This window comes from Zosterops lateralis, assembly GCF_965231275.1.
Source record: "Zosterops lateralis genome assembly, chromosome: 3".
NCBI lineage: Eukaryota > Metazoa > Chordata > Aves > Passeriformes > Zosteropidae > Zosterops > Zosterops lateralis.
Genome location: NC_139764.1, coordinates 32004870 through 32023213, shown reverse-complemented (window position 1 = coordinate 32023213; position 18344 = coordinate 32004870). Strand labels below are relative to the sequence as shown.

Sequence of the window (18344 nt, the reverse complement as noted above, 5' to 3'; positions counted from 1 at the left end):
CAACAGCAGGGCTTTTGAAGAAGGTGTTAATGTGGATGTAACCATGGCACTGGACTTTGCAAAATTTCTTTATTGAGGTGAATGTGATTTTACCACAGTATGTGTTTTTGTCATGTTGTGTTACACACATGATCTGATCAGCCTAGCCAGGGCTTTGCAGTTACTCACCAAGCCAAAGCAGTTAAAATCTTGCTCCTGAGTTCTTACAGAATTTTCTTTCTAAATGGGGAAATTTGAGGGTTTTGTTTGTTTATTTTGGAGGCTGAGAAAGAAGGATCACAAAAATAGACAATAAAGGCTTAGTTATGGTTGCTTACCCTTTCATGAAGCAAGCTCATTTGCTGATGTTTTAGGACTCCCAGGTTAGCTGCAGTTTTCTGTTCATATATAGGTAGAGTATTTTCTGGATTTTGCATTTCTGGTGTTTAAACACAATCATAGAAATATAGAGTGGTTTGGATTGGAAAGGACCCTGAAGTTCATCTGGTTCCAATCCCTCTGCCTTGGGCAGGGACACGTTCCACTAGACCGTGTTGCTCAAAGTCCATAATTTAAGTGATTTTAAGTCTTTCTGCTGTGAAAAAAAAGAACCCTTTCTTCTCCTATCTTGATAAGAATTTCTTCATCTTTGTAACTTGAAGAAATTTTACTAAAATTTGGATTAATTTGAGTTCTGTTGATCCGATATTGGACCAGGATTAACTCTAATTTTTATGTGTAGAATACATGAAGATACAAAAGACACAAAATTCTGAAAGGCTGTATATAAATATATTGTTAGAATAATGGCCTCAGCAGGAGTCTTAAAGAATAAGCACTGTTAAAAAGCCATGTGAGAATGTACTTCCAAATTCTCAGTTAGGTAACATCTGGCACTGGAGGAATTACGTAAATAAAAATATTTATGAATTTGGCTTATTCCATATTTCTTCTGATCCCAGCAAATACTGTAAAAATAAATACTTTACTAAAAATAATACCTAGGAATTGAAACACAAAGAACTGTGTGAATTGTTCGTTTTTTGTAGCTGTTTTTCCTTTTAACTCCCTTTGAAATGGAGGAATATTTACATATATCTACTGTAAGACTATAATTTCCTGAGCTCAGCTCAAGAAGTGATGGAAACTGGCTGCCTCAGTTGGCACTTGGCTTCTGCGCTGCCAGAGGCTGGGTGTGCTGGCATGTTTGGATTAGGCTAGAAGGGGTAATTGTGATTGAAGTTCTCAGGTCATAGAATAAAATGAACCAAACAATCAATCCGAAATAAATAGTGACTTTTGGGCATGCTGTTCTTTCAGTAAGTGTCATCCTGCTGTGTAACCATAAGCTCACGTGCTTAACTGAAGCCTTACTTTAACTTGAGCCTTTAACCCCAGCATGGTACCCTGAAAGATGTACTGCATATCAGATGAATAATAAAATTTTATTGCAAATATACTGATGTTTTGAACTTGTTCCTTAACACAGATGACGAGGATGGTATGGACTGCATGGACAATGAGAGGCGGCCGCATTTCCCCCAGTTTTCCTACTCCGCAAGTGGACGAGAATAATTTTTTTGTTCTGCTGCTTCACTGTCATCTTAGGTTTATCAGTGAAAATGATTCCTGAACATCACCACCAGTACTAGATACTACTATGATAGCAGGGGCACTTTCAGAGACCATTCCAAATTGAACAAGTTTCTTTCCCAAACCTACCTAAAATCCGTTCTGGTTTTGCATGACATACGAGGTTCTCTCTACTCCGCTCTCCTGCTGTTGCTGCTGCCCACAGTCTCGGTATAATAGCAACGTCAAGAAGTTACTAACAGTTTCTTTGAAGGTAGATGACTTGACTTCAGCATTGTAAACTTTGTGAACAAGTAGTCATCTATTTTTCCTCACAGTGGAGGCTAAACAAAAGCCATGTTGGTCCAGCTTATCTTCTTGGAGAAGATGAATCAAAATTGTAATTAGTCTAAACAGACTAGGTAATAACATTTTCTTGCATCTGTTTGTGCTGGTTAGAATGAGGAAATGTAGAGGTGGTGATGTACATATGCAAGGTTTCTGTTAGGCATATCATTACTTGAAGCAGGTCTCTGTCATTAACATCTGGGTGGAATTTGCTTGGGAAATGTTTGAGAGAAGGACTTAAACTGTTGATATATATAAATATATATATATATATATATTATTTTTTAATTACTGTTGGATACTACAGAAGAAGCAGAACGGCTGGGCTCACCCAGCCTGCCACTTAGAACTTCCAGGTTCATGTGCAATCATGGAGAATCGAACATTATACATGCAAGAAATGAAGGCATAAAAGCAGCAGTTGAAGTTGTTCAAGGGGTTTTATAATTTGCACCAGATAACATCCTTTTCATGCTTTTCTCTTTCATGATATGCATCACCTCTGATGGCTGAAGAATGTAGACAGGCATAATGGTATTGCTTTTCACCAAAATGTGTGCACCAAGGTAAACAGATGTTTGCCTTACTTGTTTTTATTTTTAGTTTGTGAATTAGCTTCCTCTCCAGGTGTTTAACTCCGAATTTTTTTTTTTTTTTTTTTTTTTTTTTTTTTTTTTTTTTTTTTTTTTTTTTTTTTTTTTTTTTTTTTTTTTTTTTGTTATACTGCGGTAGTATTTATTTTTAGAGATAAAGTTTGTATGTGTCATGTTTGCAAATGCTGCTACATCTTAGAACAGGCTTATAGCAGTTAATTTTGTAATATATGGAAGGACTGTACAAGCTGAAGGGAATAATGCACTTTTCTCCCATGTGGAAATTTTAACAAGGCTCTGAAATTGTACATACTGCTTAGAACCAGATTTTTGTGAATGAAATACTGTCTTTTAACAGTTTGGCAGTGGAGGTGGGGATTTCCAACCTCACGTGCCAAAGGGTTAAAAGTGAACAGACAAAAAAGCTACATCTTGTGCTCCATTTAGGATAAACATAATGTAAGAGCCTGACAGCGCAAGAGAAAATGTCTGTTCTAGATGAAGGAATTGCATTTGAACAACGAGATCACAGTGATTACAAGAAAAGCACTTTATTTTAACAATTAAAATAGTAAATTTCTGGAATCAGCCATTCTCAAGGAAGATTTGCCCTCAACCAAAAGAGTCCTGAAACGCAGCAGGTTATTGAGTAACCATGGTACCTGATTGACTGAATTTCAACCATCACAACAAATGCTCCACTGATAGGGAAACGTCTTTCCATTTCCGAAGATCTGTATCTAACAGAACATGTGCAGAAACTTTAGCTTTGATCTTCAGCAATGATAATCTTAATAATAAACCCTTTGGTGCTAGGAGTCGGGGCGTGACGCAGCGACAGAGCGTGCACACCCTGCAGGCGACATCGGGAACCCCCGACTCCGTGGGATTATCATTGGAAGTATCTCTGTGTTCAGCTCTTGTTAGCTCCCACAAAGACTGTGATATTGCAGAGTATTCCTGGTTGTGTGGTGTGAGTGGGTGGATGAGTCTGAGAGGAGAGATGTTCCTACACAGATGCCTTAGCCTCTTGATGTGGAAAGTTGAGTGCCCAAGCATGAAGCCCACTGCTGGCAGTGCATGTGCTGGGATGGTCAAGGGGTAGATGGGCATTTTAGCAAGGCAGCTAAAGACGCAGAGTAATTTAGACAATTTTTCATATTTTGTGTTTTATCTTTAGTAATGGATGGATAATCAGATAGAAATGTATCACGATGTATATTCTAACTGCATAGGATTTCATTATGTCACCCTGTAACACTAAAGACGTGTAGATGTTGTCCCTGTGCGGAGAGAGGAGAGCAGCACATGTGTTGCAGGTCTGTTCTGGATTGGTGATGCAGAGGTGTCTACACTGACACAGTGAGTGAGTGACTGAAATAGCCAAGTACTTTAACAGACGGGCATTAATTTGTTCTCTGCAAAGATCTTGTACTCACAGACTGAAACTATGGTGATTCAAAATCTGTGTTACATGCCTGTGTTTTCTCCCTTGTTTTCAGCTTGTAATAGCAATAAGTTTCTTGGCACAGGGCATCTCCAGCCAGTGGCTGACTGGCTGTGGCCAGAGGCTCCTGGTGGCAGTGACGCTCTGTGCTTTGCTCTCTGTTGCATAGCCAGGTAGTGCGCGGTTTGCAGGAAGGGCCTGGCAGTGAACTGTTTGAAAACCTTTAAAGACATCACTTTGCATTGCATCGTCTGCCTTCTGAAATATCAGTGATCCAGTTTATGGTGCATAAACTGGTAGCCACCTTGTGCTGCCCAGGCCTGGGGGATTCTGTCTTACCAGTGTTAGAAACAGATGACAGAGAAATGGACAAGCAGTGCTGAGAGAAACTTTTGAAGCTCTTCTTTTGCTGTCTGCAGTTGTGGTTGGATTTGGACCGCAGGTGGTGGCTGGTTGTCTTGGTAAGCCTTTTGAGCACAGTACATTTCAGACCTTGACTCCAGCTTGTACTGACTTCCATGACATACAGTATGCCCTCTTGTACTGCAGCCATCTCAGAGGAAATAGGTCATTTCTGTTTGGATTTTGGCAGTTTTGCACACAGCTTCGCTTTCCACACTAATCCATCTTCCAGTACATTCCTGTTGCTTAAAGAACATTTATTCCAGTATTGTTTTACCTTTTTTTTCCATCTTTACTTGCGGCTTCTTAAAGCTGACTGTTCTTGCAGGGGCCATGTGCTTCTCCTAGAGTACAAAAGTAAGGTCGTTCCTTACTAACTGCAGGGTCTATATATTACACCTCAATGTACACACTTTGCTGCTACTGTTTGTACTGTCTACAGTAGAATTTCCTTATCTTGCTCCTGGTAGTGCATTACAGGCAAGCATGAAATGTAAAGTATTTATTTAAATAAAAAACCTCTAAATTGGTAATTGAATTACCTCCCTGTAGCTTTAGAGTTTGTGACATTTCTTGACCTTGCTAGTTCTTTCATTAGATCCATGCAAGATCTAGTCATATGGTTAAGGATATTAAGCAGACACGACTACAAACCCAAGAAATCGTATTACTGTTGGTCATACTTAAACTCTTTATTTCCTTAAGTATATGACCCACAAGGATGTGAAATAACTACAAGAAACTGTTTTTGTACACTGTTCATCCTTAGTATTTTTACACGTATATGATAGGGATGCACATTATTTTCCTTCGTACAGACAGCTTAAATAAAGCACTATGTCAATCTGCTACTTCTGTGTTTTTTAATGCTAATTTGTTCTGGAGGATTGTAAATATATATATATATATGTTCAAGCTTGCCACAGAGGACGTATTTTTTTATATCTGCACATTACTATTAAATATCTTAGAAGATAAAATTCTTAAGTTGTTCTGTGTCAGAGAAAGAAAAATGGAAATGAGAAGGCTATATTGCAGATTAAAAAAGATTTCTCAAGTTTTGGGTTAAATATTTACTTCATATTTTAAAGTAATTTTATATAGGTTAGATGTTTCAATCCTGAAATGCACAAAAATTTACTTAATTTCTTCTTACAAGAAAATGTACATCATTATTTTTTTATCACTGTATATATAATGATCTGTGCATGTTTAGTTACAAGTTTTATTTGCTGTGAAGTCTTAGTGATAACTGTAACTCGCTGTGACATATTGCAGATACTGGGTGAACAGTTTGAACTTGTAAATTATAAAGTTACAGTATTGTCAAAAAAGAAAAAAGTTTTTATGACTAAGCAAAATGTATCTGTGCTTTGGACCCAGACTCTTTCCATACAGGTGGTTCCTGTTAACTCTATGAGATATATGTCACTTAAAAAAGTAAATTTGGATTATACTTCTGAAGATACGCTCCTATCAGAACATCCACCATTTAAGTGATTTTCAGCTGATGAAATTCTTGGCCTCATATCCCATAGCTAGGCGATGTTTGAGCAAGGAGAGGGGAAAAAAGGGAAGGTAGGATTTGCATGACACTGCAGAATGGGACTCTTTGAAGCCCAGGGGCTGGTCCAGGGCTGTTTGAACCAGCTGATCTGGAGGGCTGAGTGTCCCTAAAGCAGTGGGGTTATCCAGGTTTTCTGATGGCTTTCTGTTCTCTGACATGAATGCTTCTCAGGAATAGAGGTGCTTCATCCAGGTCTCAGGTTTTTTCCTTTCTTTTTTTTTTTTTCTCCTTTTTTTTCCTCTCCCACCTTGTAATAGGAAAGAACATCATGGACACAGCCATCCATTAGTTCAGTGGTATCAGGATATCAGTGACCAGGACAAAAGAACTGCAGCAGTGTCAGGACTATCTGGTCAGGCTGGAATCATGCTCTGTGTGCTGACCTGGATTTTATCATCAGGTCTGGTACTTGTAAACTCTGTCAAACCAAGCATTTAGTGCTTAAGTAGAAGCAGGGGAAGGTGGGAGGGATATGAGACAGGTAGGCCTGGTGCTGTAATGACTTACTAATTGCTACAAAGTAGAGTAACTGCTGCAGGGGAAGTTATTCCCTTGTAGACTCCCAGCAACACAATAGTTGCACCTATGCCTGGGATGAGTATGAAAAACCTACTTCCAACTATCTGTACTGGCAGCCCAGGACCCTTTGTTGAAATCAGACTCGTACGTGCACGTGGGTGGCTGGCAGTGGGGCCCTGCATGTGGCCACCAGAAGCCACCTGGTAGGTGAGGCAAGTCCAGAAAGGTTGAGGGTCCCACTGTGCTCCAGGGTCTCAGTGAAGCCTAAGTGTCAGGAATAGGTGCCTGAGTTCCTTTGCAAGCATAGCCTATAGACACTATCTCCTATTTAAACACAGACTTATGCTGTGGAATAATAAAAAATAAATGTTGAAGTTTGAATTTTCCTACATTTATAAATCTGTGTTCTTAACTGTGTAACCATCGATAAGGTAGTGACACTTAAAAAGCTGTCAGCCTGATTACTGTGAAAAATCCCGAGTTTGACTAGAGAGGGCTTTCTTTCAGCAGCCTTTCTTCTCCCTAAAGACCTGAGGCCTTTCTCAGCACGCTCAGTGTCATATCCGTGAAGCTGTTCAGGGAGGCAGTCAGATGTCTTTGGCAGTTTTATATGGCAGGAAATTGAAATAGGGAGGAAAAATCACTTTGATGTTAGGGCTGTACCACTAATAATTCTTAAAATATAAGAGAAGGAAGGATTGTGTTCCACACCCAATGGTAATTTATTGCATGTGTTGTTACTCTTATTTTTGTTATGTTTTCCGTGTTCATGCTGGCTGAAGTAGCTTTATTGCTGGGGAACTGTTCTTGGCGCTTTTTTCACCCCCTTTACCAACTACATTGAAAAAAATAGATGTAGAAACTTTTCTATTGTGTGTGTAGCTTATCCTACACTAGACAGCAAAATACTCAGATAAATTCTTTCTCAAACAGTTGGGTATTTGAAAAATAACTTTGAAAAACATAAGTGCACAGTTAACCATAAGAAAAGCCCTCCACATGTACCCTCCAAATGTTCTGAATTCAATAAATTCAAGTCAAGTTCAGCTGGTGCCCTGAATATGTGCTGGTGGAAAAGTCCAGTTTCACCACCTCAGCTTGGAGCCCAGCACCTCTTGTCATGGCTCCTCTGCAAGGGCTCCTTTCTCTTAAAGACCTTGTTCAATGAATGTTTTAAAGGGGAACCTGACCCATGGAAATTCCTCCACATTACGTGGAATATTTCTCAATCTTCTTATGCTTTTCTGGTTAGTAACTAGTTGTCGGGGCTCTCATTTTTTATATAGAAGTGACAAATAACCTGTTGAATAAAGTTCCCAGGTATATTCTGGTACTGAGTTTGTAAAAAGGAGGGCAGTGTACATGTGCAGCACTTGCAAACAGTCCCCTTCTCCCTCCTCCCCTGCACATGCTTTTCCTTGAATTCAGAAGGACGGAACAAGGAACCTAGAGATCCTATTAGGTTTATTGATATTTCAGTCTGTAAATAATATAGACATGTATGTTCAATTATGAAAATAGATAAAAACATTTTATAAAAATTGTACAAATTATTGACATCCACACCACATAATAGCTATTAAAACTGGCTTGCAAGCCTGGTCTTTTCAGAAAAGTCTCAGCTGTCATCCTAGAAAGTTTGGTAGGCTGGTAAGGCTTCAAAATATTTGTGATTCTGTAGTTAAAACCAAATAGAAACCAGCTGAAATTAGCTAGCAAGTGTGCCTGTTTTCTGCAGAGGTGTCTTTGGTTGAGCCTCAGACAAGTTTCAGCCAGGTGCTGAGCAGACCTGAAAGATAAAAGGAAGAGATGGGTAGTCTGTATGGCAGTACCTGTGTTTCTCATTTGTGTCACGTCAGCCTGCAGGCAAGTTCTTAGAAGAGAAATAAAAACTGGTTAAGACTGCAGTAGGGCAGAGTAAACAAGTACAGTTTCAAAGCCTGCACTTCCTGTGGGTCTGCTGTCCTCACTTCTTTCTAAGATCAAGATGTCTTAGAGGTAGCAAGAACAAGAGATACCTGATTTCTGAAAGACAGGATCTCCACGAGCTTTTGACATGGCGCCTGTTTAGCAGTAAATAAGTGAGCTCTTGTTTTGGGGCACGTCTAAGATCCTGCCCCTTCTCCCTTCCAAGAAGAAGATGGCAGGGTTTTGCCAGAGGGTGTTTACTGTGCAGTGTTCAGCCTGTGTCTGGGGTGGGCAGCTGTAGCAAAACAGGAAACTGTTGCCTTGGTGCCCGTGGAAAACCTCTGGTGGGAAGGCTAATTTGCAGTTTTGAAGCTCTTGCATAGCTGTTGTTTGTGCTTCCTCGATAGCACTTAAGGACTGAATTGAGCAAGACATCAAACTATTGGAGCTGGGGGAGCTACCTCGAATTAAGCCACTGCAGTGCTAAAAATTGAATTTAAGAGATGTACATGACCTCAGAAATAAAAATAAACTTTCTACTTTGGCTGGTTTTGCATTAGAAGACTGAAGGATTTTGGTTTTTTTTCTTCCTCCCTTGGTTAGTTAGGCTGAATTAAAGAAAATTCATGAAGCTGCAGGTCATTAAAGAATTAAAAACAGTAACATGGTATTTTTTCCCCCTGAAATACATGCACCAACACCAACTGCTACAGTTGTGTCTGCAACCAGTGCAAGGATCTATGGCAACAGAAAGCTTTGGGGCTTAAATTCCATGTCAGTGCCTGGGTAGTGACAACCAGAGGAAACCTACTCTGTGCTACGCTGACCCTCAGCATCAGAGTATGGGCAGAAGCTTAAACGGACCCCAAACACTCAACTCCTGAAGAAGCTGCCTGGAAATTTCTGTTGTGGGTGTCTTTCCACACCAGTTACCCCATGTTAATTAATGTTCTGTGAGATGCAGAACCTCAGCCTGATTGATGAAGTGGGCAAATCTCCTGACTCCAGCCTGGCCTGGACCTCTTCACAAAGCAAACACCAATCCTGTCAGTCTCTGTACCCCATTGTCCAAGGGCCCAAGTATTAAAGCTGTCATTTAAGGTGTGCTGTTCTCTAACAAAATGGGCACAACTGTCACTGTCACATTCAGGTAATTGGTAAACAAGTTGGTTACTGGACAGTCAGGGGTAGGGGCCTTTCCAGTCTTAGTCTGTCCTCCTCCCAAGAATATTTTGTTTTCAGAGCATAAAACTCTGCAGCACACAATGCCCAGTTTCCTCTGGACGCTCTCTCCTTACCTTAGTGGCATCTGGTTTAACAGGGTGGTTGGGTATTAGATGCAGAAGTTGGAAGGAGAAGAACCACAGATGCCTGACTGGTTTATTCTACTGCTGCTAGCTATATTGGGAGGAGGGAAGAGCAACTGACTTCCTGACTGATTAGAACGCACTCAGGTGGCTTTAGTGCCTCAATCCTTCATTGCATGGTTGTAAAACCCAAGGTGGAACTCTCAGGAGGGCCAGGCTCAACTCCTCAGCTGGTGCCCAGCTTTTTCCAGTAGCCAGACACTGGATGGGATGTACAGGACTCCCACAGCTGCAGATTCACAAACACTAAGGAGCTGAATACTTGAAGCCTCATGTCAGGGCAGTCAGACATCAAACAGAGGTCTATCTTTATCCCTTCCTCCCATAGTTTAACTTGCATCACTTCTGATTAAACTCCATCCAAGCAGAAGTAAAGATTTTCATCTGCTTAAAAAACCCACTACAAAATTCACCATCCCCCATCCGTGGACTGTCACTGGCTGTTACAAACACCTGGCAGAGGCATCATCTTTGTGCATTAAGATTACACTAAAACAAAAGCTCTCTCCCAATAATCAAAGCAATCTTCAGGTCTCCTGAGGTCGAGGGCCATGTAAGGATCAGCTTGAATCACTTTGGATAGCTGAGATGGATGACCTACCTGTTTGCTGGAAATAAGGCTCCCCTTCTGTGATATATAATAAAAAATAAAAAGCAAACAGGGCACGTGGGAGCACTGCTGCATTAACTGCTGGGACCTCATGGAAAATGTGTGCTGACACAGGAAAGGAAAGAAAACCCCTGCTCCAGAAGAGCTGTAATTCTGACAGTGCCTCCTGCTGAGCGACGGGCGAGGACGGGAACATGGGCCCGGGTGAGTGTCCTTTAACTTCCTTTAGAAGAAGGGAGATCAGCTCACAGGCACGCTCACTGTGACAAAGACATCTGTAAGGAGGGAGGGAGAGCTTTAGTGGCTCAGCCATACGGAGAGCACGGGGAGAGTGCGGGTTCCTGGCCAGGGAGGGGCTGGCTTGCAGGAGGAGATCTTCATGGGGAAGTCAGAGCAGCAGCACAGGATGACAGCCCTTGCTGGAAGTAATCCTCAAGGTCCAAATCCTGCCCGTCTGCTCTCACTGGCTCAGCTGGCCAGCAACCCCTTCTGGCAGCCGGGGTCTGTGAGGGGATTATCCACCGGGACAAATACTGATTTCTGTCAAAGTGATGGACACCAAGGCAGATCCTGCAAGAGAGAGGCATCCCAGCTCTCACAGATACACTCGTGCCTGGTGGGGGGTGCTGAGGTTTCCAGCAATCTTTGTTTAGATGTTTGTTTGCTTTCTGTGCACATACATTTCATATTCTGTATTTCATGCCTATGTAGGGCAATATCTCTTATCCTCCTGCCTTAGAGTGAGTTCCAATATACAAGAAACTTTCCAAGGTAGAAATTCCTAACCTGAGTGTTCCAAAAACTTTCAAATTGAGAGGTGTAAATCACATAATTAAAATTTGATTACCTTTACAAGGTCGTGAATATGCTTATGTGGCCTGTAAAGGAATGCAGCATTACAGCAGGATCAGGTACTTCTTTTATGATTTCTTTTCCTTCACTTTAAACCCCTGAATTCTCCTTACAGTGTCAAATGAGTTTTCCAAGAAAAGCAGGCTCTCAACACACCAGAATGTAGCTGTATTAAAGACTTTTTTTTTCTTTCTGTTGTCTTCCCCCCCATACAACAAACACGTAACACTAGAAAGAAAAACTACAGTGGAAGTAATCTGACTTTTGAAAACAAATCCTATCAAAGCTCAGGGCTTGTTAGGGTTTGCTGACTAGGTCAGCTGGAGTCAAGTAAATGATGCAATTTTAAATTCTTCTTACTGCCTTCTTACAAGGCAGTAGGAACAGCTATAGCTATGTTGCATTACTGTAACTCGGACAGCACTGCTCTAAAGACAAATATTTAGATAATGTTTCTTTCAATGTGACACTAACTGCTATGATTTATTACAAAACCAGTTGCAGCCTTTCTAAAGAGAGAGAGGGATGATTCAAGCTTCCTCAGATAGAAAATACTGGAAGCAACAAAATTAAGCATTCCAAATTAAAAGGCAAACACCTAGTGACTATCCACACAGAAAGCATCTGGGTTAAATCTGAGATCATCCTGAAGTTCCCACCTAGCTAAAAATTGTACATCCCCCTTTCCCTTCAACTTACATATTTAAGATTTTTTTAAAAATTCTATTAGGTAAACTTGTCTTCGCTATGGAGTGCTTGTTCTTAAATTTTTAAGTGCTTGAAGAGAAAAAAATCAAAGCACTAAAACTTCAACAGTTTGAAACTCAAAAATGTTTCAAACACTTCCTTCTTCCTTTTGTCTCTAAGTGTTTTCCAGATTCAACTCACATCTGCAAATAGTTTTAGTCGTGCTCTCCTTTCCTCTCCCCCTCCCACTCTATATATAGGATATAGAAAAAAATTTACCTACTTCTGCTCATTTCTCTTTATCCATCCAGGTTTTTACTTCATTCCATCTGTGTCCTGTTTGAGATCTGCATCCCTTTTTTTCCCCTGAAATATGCCACTGCAGTTACTGGAGGCTTACGTTCCAAGATACAATAGCACATTTAAGTTAGCATATTTTACATCATCTTTAAAAGATTAGGTAGTGGTTGGTTGCTTCCACCTCCCTCCCCCCCCAGCAAAAGAACCTTCAGAAATTTGGCTAATTATAAAGGAGAACTGTTGGAAAATACAGTAAAATGTGGAATATGAGGTCACTTTAACCTTTGATCAACACTGACTCTGCAATTGTTTGGTTTTAGTATTTATTTCTATACCAACTACAGGCATCTTTCTGCAATGAGCTTCCGTTTAAGGTGAAATGTTCTTCACTTTCCTTAAAACAATTGTCTGATATTCCAAGCAGCTCTTTTGGGTTGAATTCCAGTTCCCAGAGAACCACTATTGCTTTAAATAGCTGCAAATAGATTTTTAGGGCTCATTTTGTAATAATTTTTTATATCATGCTTCTTTTCTGAGTGTTCTCAACTTAAAAGTGTCCTCTGGAGCACAATTAACTTGTAATGAACATAAAGAAGGCAGCTTTTACAAGTCAAGTCTTGACAGAAGTGTAATATTTGAATGCTTTTTTTCCCCTTTTGTATGATTTTTGTACTTCTGCCCAACTCCATAAAAATACAACCACTTCCAGATTAAACAGATTATCAATAACAAAATCCCTGTGGACCATGTAAAGGCTGTTCACATTACCAAGAGTGCTTTTCTTAAAGCAAAAATTTTAATTTCTTTTGGGAACAACCACCTCCTTTAACCTCTTTTACAGAGGGAACACTATGGTTGCCCTAAAATTTGTCAGTAGTTACTACATGCTGATAACCTTACATTGTCATAAGCCACCGAGTTTGGCTACTAGAACAGGAAGTCCTGTAAAACCGAACACATGGACATGATTAGGGGCTTAACAAAGTATGGATTTTATTCTCCTAGGTTAAACATTTACTGATTTCTACAGATAAAAAGCCTACAAAAATAGTATGATTTAAGTACTTGAAAGTTCTAAGCCAATTCATGTTGTGTTTACTGCTAGGTGTGCTACTAGACTAAATTTTCTACACTGAATGTCCTTTGTTACCATGTTAAGTGAACTCCAGCTATCCTGGGCAAACTCACAAGTTTGAAAGTTAGAAAGCATTGTGATTTGCTTTGTGCCTGAGTAAATAATTCAACCTTGAGTTTGACTATCTAATAGTTTTACTGAAAACCTCATTCTGTGCTTGTTAGTTCTCTTCCTTTTTCTGAACAAAAATGAAAGAAGGAAAAAAAAACCCCAGCCCTGCAGTCTTCTCCCTTATTTCCTTACTGACCGAAGAACAGTGGCCAAAACAAAAAAAGCCAGAACAGTCTATAAGAAGCCACAGCTTCCTAGGGACCACTGGGAGCAACAATCAGACCTGCTGGAGAAGCAGTGCCATGATTAATTATCAGGCAAGACTGATTGTACATTCACCAGCTCACACTTGGGTGCATGAATCACAGAGTATCTTGAGTTGAAAGAGACCCATTGGGATCATCAAAGCTCAACTAGTGGCTCTGCACAGGACAATCCCAAGAATTTCACCGTGAGTGGTCATTGGGCAGCAAAAAAGATAAATTACTTTTAAAAATAAAGACAAAAAAATCACAAATAATAGAAGGACTTTAGTCTCACAAATGGCAGCAAAACCTTTAAGCAATTACCAACATCAAGTTACTGTTTAAACATTAATGATGTTAAAAAACAGATTTCCCTTTTCTCTGAAAAGGCAACACAAAAATCTTCAGATAAGAAAGCTAGGAACTGTCACTGAGAATAAACTGCTTTTTTGTTGTCACTTCAAAACACTTTTTTCATTTAGTTTAGATTTAAGTGAGAGTCAGGTTCAGGTACCTGTCTCTTTCCAACTGTATGAATTTTTATTTTACTTTTCATAAGGTAATGCTGTATTTAAAAGAACAACAGCAACAAAATCCAGCAGTTGAAATCAGACTGCTGGCAGATTTCTCTGCTAAAAGCTGCAGAATATTTCCCTCAGACATTCTTTTCTTTTGGCACAGTACCTGTGTTCGCAGAAACTGCACCTCTTCTGTAAGCAGGTGCTTCTCTTTGAAGAGCTGATTCTGTTTGTTGAGCAACTCCACTAACTGCTGGGCAGTGGCCTGGCAGTGCTTGTCAAGCTGCTGTAACCTGGAAAATAAATAGATAAAAGGGTTGCAGAGCATCTGAAGTTGGAGTTCATGGAAAAAGCTTTGATGTTTGCCCTGGTGGTGGCAGCGCCCAGAGCCCAGAGTTCAGGCTGGTGGTTGGGCTGAGACTAAAGTATTACTTCCTAATATGGGCAATATATGTATTTTCACACTTTAAATTAGCAATTTTAAAGGTTTGCACTTTTAATTTAGAAGCTTTATGAGGACGTGACAGCAAATCTGCTTTGCTGTGACATCAGTTAAGACTGCAGGACTGCATCCCAGCATCTGTAGCTAAACAAGCTGCACACTCTATTGCTGCTTCAGTAACTGTCTTCTTGAAACACACACAGCAGCCCAGATTATAAAACCAAATACCCAAATTCCCTGACAAACTGGACCTGAAGTGACAAAAACTTTTGTTTTCTGTCCATTGCTCTTTGCAAGCTGGTCAATGTCCAAAACTCATTACAGAACATAGCACTTATTTCAAGTAAGCCTAGCGTTAATTAAGCATGTCAGCATAGATCCTTTAACAGTGTAACAGGGATTCCTGGGGAAAGATGTAAAGAGCCCATCATTCCAAAGGTCCCCCTCATCAGGGGCTGCAAAACAGAGGGAAGAAGCTGGCAGGTATCAGAAGAAACATGCAGGGGCCTTCTGCTTACACTGGAGAACAAATGCCTGAGTTGGGACAACAGTGCTGTAAGACAGGTCAACTGCATATTTATTTCTTTAATCACGAAAGCAGGTATCAGTTGTTATTTCTCCAGTGGGTGTTTATTACTCCTGGCATCCAGTCAGAAGTCATTTCCAACTCATGTGAATTTTACATCAGAACAATATTTTTTAGTAGATAATCACAGGTAGCCCATGCAAATTTCAAAAATATTACTGGACACAAGCCCTAGTGTGCTCTATTGTGAAGCTCTATGTCCTTTCAAATAAACTGCTGTAAATGGAAAAGTCTTTAATTACAGAAATATTCAATTACACTTTTCTGCTTGTAACTTCACTGCCCAGTGTTAGATTTAGACTAAAATGTCTCCTTGATCAGAAGGAGAAAGATGACACAGGCACTGAGCTGGGTTTGACCAGCAGGCCACAACTTTACCTTTATCGTCTGTACGTCCAGTGCTTGACTACAGATTTAATAACATTCCAATCTACAATTCTGGGCCACAATGGATGAAAAGGGTGCAGTTCTAGTCAGTGTACATTTGGGATCTGTGAATTCCCAAATTCTGTCTGCCAGTCTGCTCTCCCAAAACTGCTGCCAAGCTGGCCCTTGGTCCACACACTGGGACTCCCAGCCTGCTCTGGTGCCTTTAGCTCCTGAGGACAGGCTCTGGGCCCTCTCACAGTATCTGCTATTACGTGTGACATGTGCAGCACAGCCACACATTCCCATATGCATTGTATCTGGCCTGCCTGCTGATCTCGTAAATGATTCAAGATGAGAAATGAACAGCTCCACCCACATTCACTGTACTTCCCATATGTTACAACTGCACATCGATGCCTGCCATCATTTTTACAACTGGGTGACAGAACCTTCTGCACATTTTGCTAATACGAGTGAGGGAGGTTGCACGGTCGCCACGTTCACTTTGGCAACACCACCTCCTACCAGGAAAATGTACTGTGTCCTGAGCATCTGAGTGACCACTGTGTCCTCAGCCTCCTGTCTAAACAAGATCATTTTTCACCAAAGTGGCAAGATCTGTTCAGTTGGGATGGCATGCAGCTGCTCCCCCTTGGCCTCGCCATGGTGCAGGACAGGGACTGACTCCATGCTCTGCCATGTTACTTCAAGGCACAAGGTGAAAATGTCGCTCTTGAACCACCTTATGTTTGGACTACCCACAGCACAACCTGGCACTAAGGAGAAAGCTCCCAGTCAGCAGTAATAACAATACCCTTCAAATAATTTCCCATTAACCACTTTAAACCAAAATCCCCATTTCTACATAGAGGCAAGAAAGACAGCTTCATGAGATGAGGGGTTTCACAGAAGGAGAACACAACTGAGGCATCACAAGCTGCAGTGAAACCTTCAAGGTAAATGTTTTGCTCTGATTCTCAGTGCTTGGAACTCATAGGCAGCTTTATGTAAGAATGGCTCCAACTCACCTCGCTTTTTTGTGCAGTTACAACATGCAGAAGTCTACACACGGCAGTGAAATTTGGATCTGAGACTAGGCTATACCCCAGGCTGTCCAGAAATGAAGTGTAGAGGGATAGATATGGTTTTGTTACATTTTGACAGCTATGGCTAGACCATCACTGCAAGGCCCTGCAGAAATGAGGTGAATGAAACATCAAACACAAAGCAGAGCTTTGGCACCAAGCTGAATTCTACTTGCAGAATAAACTTCCATTGCATCCCACACCCCAAAACTGTACTAGCACCCACCATGTTACACTTCCTCTTATGTGTGACCTACAGATAAAAACAGAAGTTGCTTTCTTTTCTATAACAACACACTGCTAAACCAGGGGCACCCACAGGACTCTGGCTGCAAGCTCCCTGCCCTGGGGGACTCAGGCCCATTAATCCACAGGCAATCTGCAATGAAGGTAAAAGCTGATATAACCTGTCAGCCCTCCTCTGGGTTTTACTGTTGATTTGAAGGAAATTAATATGCAAGAATCTGTGGGCAGTACCCATTCACCCTGCAGTGGGTATCAGTCAGTCCTTGACATAGTAGAGGCATTAAAAGGTTATTTACTCTTTCAGCATAGTCAGGTTACTGATGTAAAACGTTTTCACTTTACTCCACGGAGCTGGATTTGCTGAAATGGCGTGATTGGATTGCAGCAACCTGCAGCAGCTAAATCACCAAATCCAATAATCATGCTGCATTTACTGGCACACATCTTAATTAGGTTTTAATACAAGTAATCTGATAACTACTTCTGGCCAGGCAGAGCAGAGCTGTCAGTGCTGAAAGGGCTGTTGTTGAGCAGCTCGGCCAGCGTGCTGCCGTGGCTGCCTCCCCGCTGCCCCTGCTGAAGCCCCCCATCTGCCAGTTGCCACGGCAACACAGGCCAGCCCATCACCCCAGCAGTGGGTGCTGTGACCCTCAGGCACCCCATGGCAAGGGCTGGGCCACCAGCACCAGGGCCACATCTCTGTGGGTGATGGGGTGCTGGGCCTGGCTCCCGCTGCCCCCCAAAATGACCAAAACCCAACACCATGAGCAGAGGTCACTGTGCAGCAAACTGCCTTTAAAATGCATTTGTCCTCTCAGGGCAAGAGTGTCAAGCTATGAGTTTCTAAGGTTGCTCCTGCATTGCTCATTTGCCTGTGAGGGATACAAATGATCAGAGGTGGCTCCTGGTTCTGAGTGTGAAAACCAAAGGCCATGTTGGAGACCTCTGCCATGCTGCAGAGGTGCAGCTGAAGGGTGATCACTATGGTGATCACACTTAGTTCCTGACACAGACAGATCAGGCACTATCCAAGGTATTGCTGACTACAAATCAATGATCAGGCTTGCTTTGCCTATATGATGATCTTGGTGCCAGACTTGCTGCCATCAAAGAGTTAAGGTGTATGGCTTGTGCTCACGGTGAGCTTGTCTCCACAGCCACAACTGCCCCAGCTGCTGCAACTCCCCACTCCTCTCATAGGCATGGTAGGACAGGTCTCCTCTGCATTCTTTCCACTTCAACTCTGCTATGTTTCTGTCTTTCCTTTTCACAGCAGAAGTGACGTTGTTTTCATTAAGGCAGAAAAATTTATGTTCACTACCTCTTTGTATCTTGAATTAGCTCTGTGAACAACAAGGGCATTGAAACCAGCAATAAAATTAGTACTCATGTGAGAAACTTGCATCTTCACTGTGGTTTACAGCACTGATAAATTCACACAGTAAATTTTGAGGTAAAAAAATTAGAGTCTATGAATTTAGAAAGGCAGACAAATAGTAAATGAAACCCCAACATT

At 41.2% G+C, this 18344-nt stretch overlaps 2 protein-coding genes across 8 annotated transcripts in view; one reads left to right on the top strand and one right to left on the bottom strand.

Moving 5' to 3' along the window:
• The window catches only part of AKT3 (AKT serine/threonine kinase 3), a 380155-nt gene that overhangs the window by 141607 nt on the left and 220204 nt on the right, over window positions 1–18344 (top strand). Inside the window, exon 14 of the mRNA XM_083857259.1 lies at window positions 1469–2616. Within this exon, the coding sequence (XP_083713385.1) occupies window positions 1469–1554 (86 nt within the window). The 3' untranslated portion in view covers window positions 1555–2616. The remainder of the gene's footprint in view (window positions 1–1468; window positions 2617–18344) is intronic.
• The window catches only part of SDCCAG8 (SHH signaling and ciliogenesis regulator SDCCAG8), a 106969-nt gene continuing 94705 nt past the window's right edge, over window positions 6081–18344 (bottom strand). For 2 of the 7 annotated variants that reach the window (XM_083857256.1, XM_083857251.1), the window contains 3 exons: window positions 14267–14393; window positions 12135–12217; window positions 6081–8216 (listed from right to left, as the gene is read on the bottom strand). In XM_083857256.1, the coding sequence (XP_083713382.1) occupies window positions 12167–12217; window positions 14267–14393 (178 nt within the window). In that variant the 3' untranslated portion in view covers window positions 6081–8216; window positions 12135–12166. Of the gene's footprint in view, window positions 8217–10492; window positions 10588–10812; window positions 10883–12130; window positions 12218–14266; window positions 14394–18344 lie in introns of those variants that run through there. The other 5 variants (XM_083857252.1, XM_083857253.1, XM_083857255.1 and 2 more) reach the window with 5 other exon arrangements.